General features: G+C 43.4%; 1 protein-coding gene across 2 annotated transcripts in view; it reads left to right on the forward strand.

Annotated features, from left to right (window-relative positions):
* The first annotated feature begins 2,110 nt into the window (after nt 1-2,110).
* Nucleotides 2,111-5,036, forward strand: part of pawr (PRKC, apoptosis, WT1, regulator) — a 45,270-nt gene continuing 42,344 nt past the window's right edge. The window contains exons 1-2 of one of the 2 annotated variants that reach the window (XM_083999638.1): nt 2,111-2,177; nt 2,467-3,218. In XM_083999638.1, the coding sequence (XP_083855764.1) occupies nt 2,625-3,218 (594 nt within the window). In that variant the 5' untranslated portion in view covers nt 2,111-2,177; nt 2,467-2,624. The remainder of the gene's footprint in view (nt 2,178-2,466; nt 3,219-5,036) is intronic. The other variant, XM_083999639.1, reaches the window with a different exon arrangement.

Consider the following 5,036-nt stretch of genomic DNA (forward strand, 5'->3'; position numbering starts at 1 on the left):
ACAACCTCATGCCCCCTCATTCTTTTCCTTTCTTTTTTTCCCCTTTTCTCCTCAAGACCAGACAGAAATATGCTAAATATGCAGCACTGTGACCTGGGTCCATAGATCAGGGTTTATTTTTAGGGGAGGGGCGCCTCCTCCCTCTCTTGCCTCCACCTTAAGTTTTTATCATCATCTCTAACAGGACTGGCACATGCAGAGATACTGAAAGGTGGCCTGGTCTCCCATTCACCAATGGGTGATACATATATTTATATATTGTCCTTTATGGCCCAGAAATTTCAATTTACATGTAAATAACCTCTTTTCAGCCACATATGGTGAATGATATGATAAACTTCCCTGCAGCGCACCCTTGGGAGCACACCCTGGCCTCCAGCGCAATGCCATTAACCCTGAGGAGAAACACATCCAGTTTAGGTGTTGGATATGACTGGGCTGAATTATTGCAATGTTGCTTTTTGTGAACATGCAGCTGTATGTTAACTTCAAAAATGATATTATAGAGAATTACACTCTCATTTTCAAGTTTGCATGATCATTTTATGTTTATAGGCTTCTATAATGGCTTTGATAACACATATCAACTTGTAATTATTCTGTTCCTGGGCTGCAAATGTTTCATACCTGTAAAGTATCAGTGTGAGTGGGAGATCTCAGTGTTTAGTGACTATTCATATCTCTAACCACCACACGATATCATGAGGAAAATGAGCTTGTCAATCCTCTTGAATTGTTCTCGACCTGCGCTCACACTGGAATGAAGCAACTGCATCGGCACGAAACAAGGAGACGCTCGTCTGATCAGAGCTGGTCTGATGAGTCATGCAGCGCCTCAGGGAGTCGGCCTGTGGGATCTGCGTGGGAGAGCTCAGTCGTCGACGAACGGCTCTCCTGCAGAAATGTTGCACTCAGACTGTGCAATTATCAAAGGTCTATTGAAGTCTAGAAAGCAGCAGCTTCTGTGCCGTCAGAGTCCTGAGTGTGTGCTGAGGCTTTTGCAGGCACTCACCTGTGGCTGATGGAATACATTTACTGCTGAAAATGCTGCTTTCAAGGTCCCCGGTTTTTCTTCAACTTCTACCCAACTCAGTGGTTCTGATGTGTTGTGTTTAAAGGGTTCAGTCTGAACAAGATGATGCACTTCAACTTCTACTGTAGGAAAGATCACTGACATCACTGCCATGTTGTGCACTTACAGTAGGCTACACCTCATCATCATTACCCATACGAAATACCAAACTTTAAAGGGCCAAATTATCATCTCATCTAATTTGACACACTCACTGATAATAATAGGCTAATCATTATTGCAATTTTTACTTATTGAGCATTTTTCTAATGCCAGAAGCATAAACACAAACATACGGCAACAAATTTTCAACCAAATGAATGTACTCTCATAGTTTTCTCTGTTACTGTTATTAATAATAATAACAGGCTACAATGTAGTTGTGAACAAATTGTTCCTTAATATTTCATTTTATATGTAGGCAATTTTAGGCACTTTATATATTACTTCCACTGTGCTATTTTGTTTAAACCTGATGTATATTTTGCATGCAAAATCTGATGCTGGTGAATAATTTGTAACTACAACTGTGGAGTAAAAAGGGAAATGTATCTTCTCTGTGATGCAGCCAGCCACTGAATTAGATCAAAGTGGAAAACAAGTTGCTCAAGAGAAGTAAAAGTATCTCAAAAGGTAGGCTACATTTAGCCTCGTTTTCCACTAATAGATTAAACAATATTCTAATTCTGCAAAGTGCAATAAGATGTGTCAACACTCTCATTATAGGATGTTCACTAGAAAGCTATTTATTAGAATGGAAAGAAAAGTATGATAATATGTGAATTGATGTCATCATAGAAACAATAGCACCATGAAATACCGTAAATACCTTCACAGAGCATCATAATTCACCTGAGACACACCGTAAGCCCTCTGGAGCATCATAATATAGGACTATACTGTTTGGGCTGAGCGCCATCTTTCTGCTTCGGCTCCGGTCGGAAGTACTCGTGTGTTGTCGACTCCAGCCGGCGTGCCAGAGGGCAGCGCGAGCGCAGCGTCTCTCAGCGCTCGAGACCGACACCATTCATCTGAGCACGGGACAACGCACACCTGGCTGGACCGAGGAGAAGCAGTTGAAACCGCAGGAACAAGCTCCGCGCAGGTGAGTTTCTACCTGAACACACACGTCCACCGTCCCCTCGTCTGCTCCCACACACTTTACGCCACTTTTATTGGAGGAAGAAAAAAAAAACCCTCAGATATTCCCCGAAAAAAGTTGCAGCGGTTAGCGAACGTAAGAAGCGTTGGCTCTTTTTTTTTATTGACGTCGTACGTAAACAACAACGACGTGAAAGACGTCTGTGGATTTAAGAAGAAGAAATGCAAGAAAAGTCAGTTTAAAGTTTTATTTGTGGTTTTGTCGCTGACTTTATTTTCCTTCTACCTGTCAGCAGCACCCGGGTTAATCACTGAAGGAATGTGGTGCCATTAGGACGAGAGCCGAGAGCTGAAAGTTCATATCAACTTCAACTTTTCAGTCAATTTTCACCAACTTGACGCTTGAGGAGGGATTTATTTTATTTTTTAAAAAGAAACAAAAAAAGGGATCATGGCCACAGGCGGATTTAAGTCAAACGCTACCACGGACTTTTTGGAGGAGTGGAAGGCGAAACGGGAGAAAATGAGAGCCAAAATGCTGGGGGACATTGCCGCAGCGACCGGTGCGCCCATAGGCTCCGGTAACACAAACAACAGCCGCCACGGGGCTCCTCCGCCGGGCACCGAGCTCACCAACAACGGAAACCCGGAGCGAAGCGCCTCCTCTGGGAACTGCCTCCCCTCCTCCTACACGGTGGCTCGGTCCTCCTCCGGCTCGGCTCTAAAGAGACCCGAGGAGGAAACGCACCACCTTGCTGCCGCCGCTCACCCTCCTCACCCTCCTCCTGCACCCACAGCCACAGCCACCCCGGTGAGCAACCTGAAAAAGGCCCCGCCTCAGACGGAGAAGGCTCAGTGCGCTTCCCCGGACTCCAGCCCCATGGCTTGCAATGACAGTGACAAGGAGAGTCCTTCACCCAGCAAGGGCAAGGAGAAGAAGAGCTCCAGCGGCCCCAGCGCCAGGAAGGGCAAAGGACAGATAGAGAAGAGGAAGCTGAGGGAAAAGAGGAGATCAACAGGTGTTGTCAGCATACCATCCAATGAGGTGAGTGAGTTCAGCTTCACATTTGACACACATGATGATGTGACAACAGCACATCTTCTCCTGACTGTCACTTTCCACAGGCAGGTCAGAGGTGCAGCAGCAGGGTCACCTCATAGGATGAAATGTTTAGTGTTAATGCTGCTCAGGGTTGGAGTCAGGGCTCTGTCACATACACACACACACACACACACACACAGACACACAGACACACTGCTGCCACAAAGTGGGACAATATGGAGGGAGGCCCATGCTGTGATGGAGGAGGCTGTCAGGGCCGGTGCAAAGAGCCACTGATGAGTTTTCTACCTTTTTTTTTGCTGCATTTAAAGTCTCAACATCAAGAATACAGTGATATTTAAGACAGAAAAAGCTTCTATAAAGAGTCAGCAGTGATGATGACCAAGACATCCACTGACTCATGCCAAAGTTATTGTCATTGTCGATTAATCTTTCGATTCACGATTAAGTTGTTTAGTCTACATTGTCACTAAAAGTGTGTCAACATTTTCCAGATCCCATTTCGGTGTTGTGAAGTTGCTTGTTTTGTCCAACCAGCACTCCCCAATCCAAATGTTTTCACTTTATAACAATTTAAAACAGATTAGGAAGCTGAAACTAGGAAATATTAGACTTTTTAAAAACTTTATAAATGACCTATATTCCTAATTATCATTGATGATGATGATGACAGATGTTGATTGCTGCTTTGATCTTTTTTTTTAATCAAATGTCACACCAAGAAAAACTTAATAGTTACAGTGTTGGCATGTGAACAATCCTGAGTAAACATTAGGTTTTTTTTGGAAAAGAGAACATTAAGCTTGTTTTTATAGCAAACAGTCACAAATGAGCTCTGCATTTTTATGCATTAATTCATCCGTCATTTCTCCTGGCATGTCTGTCCTGCAGCTTCCTGTTTCTTATCAGCTGACGTACACAGATGCAACACATTTGTGATAGGCTGACATGACATCAGCTTATTAAAACTGGTGAGAACAAAGTGAGTGAGCATGCATGCTCCTGGATACTTGTGGTCACAGAAGATTATGATCCATACTGAGTGTGATTATAAAACCACAGCCAGTGTGTGTTTGTTTAGAATTAGATGAAGTAAACTTTGATCCTGTTTCCCTGCAGTGGACCAGACACCTAATAGCGTAAATCCAGAAAGAGTTGAAGAGGTTTTGGTCAGTGGATGTTGTGTAAAGCGACAGGTTGTTTGCACAGTGCTTCCTTGAGTTTGTTGATGTTGTGCTGTAGTGTCATATCTGATATAAATATTTGTTTAATTTATCATCTCACATTTATATTTCACATTTCCCCTGGCTGTCTTGCTTTATAACATCTTGGGACCATGTTCTCACTTTAACACGTCACCTTGGGCTCTGTTGTAGCAGGTCTATAAAATGTTGAGGGGTTCATTAATAGTTAAAATCAAACAACAGCACTTGTTTTCCAAAAAAAAGTCTCCAAATTCCTCCCATACATGTGTCTGGTTTAATCGACCCTCTGGTGCGATAGAAATGAAAGCAGCTCTCAGATGTTGGAGAGGAAAAAAAGAGGGAGGGAGGGGTAGGGGGGGGGTGGGGGGCAGCTGGTGGTGGATTGTGTGTGTGTATTTAATGGCGGTGTTGGGGCATTCATTGTTATTGAATTTAAATCATGTCAGACTCTTGCCTAATTCCTGTGGTGCAGGAACTCTGATACGAAGCCGTGCCAACCGAGCGCTGTGAATTATGTGAACTCGCACACACTTTCAAAAGAACACAAATTATAGAAAAACACTTGGAGCCCATGTTTTTTTCATTAAGGTGATAG

This window comes from Trachurus trachurus (assembly GCF_905171665.1).
Source record: "Trachurus trachurus genome assembly, chromosome: 23".
Lineage (NCBI taxonomy): Eukaryota > Metazoa > Chordata > Actinopteri > Carangiformes > Carangidae > Trachurus > Trachurus trachurus.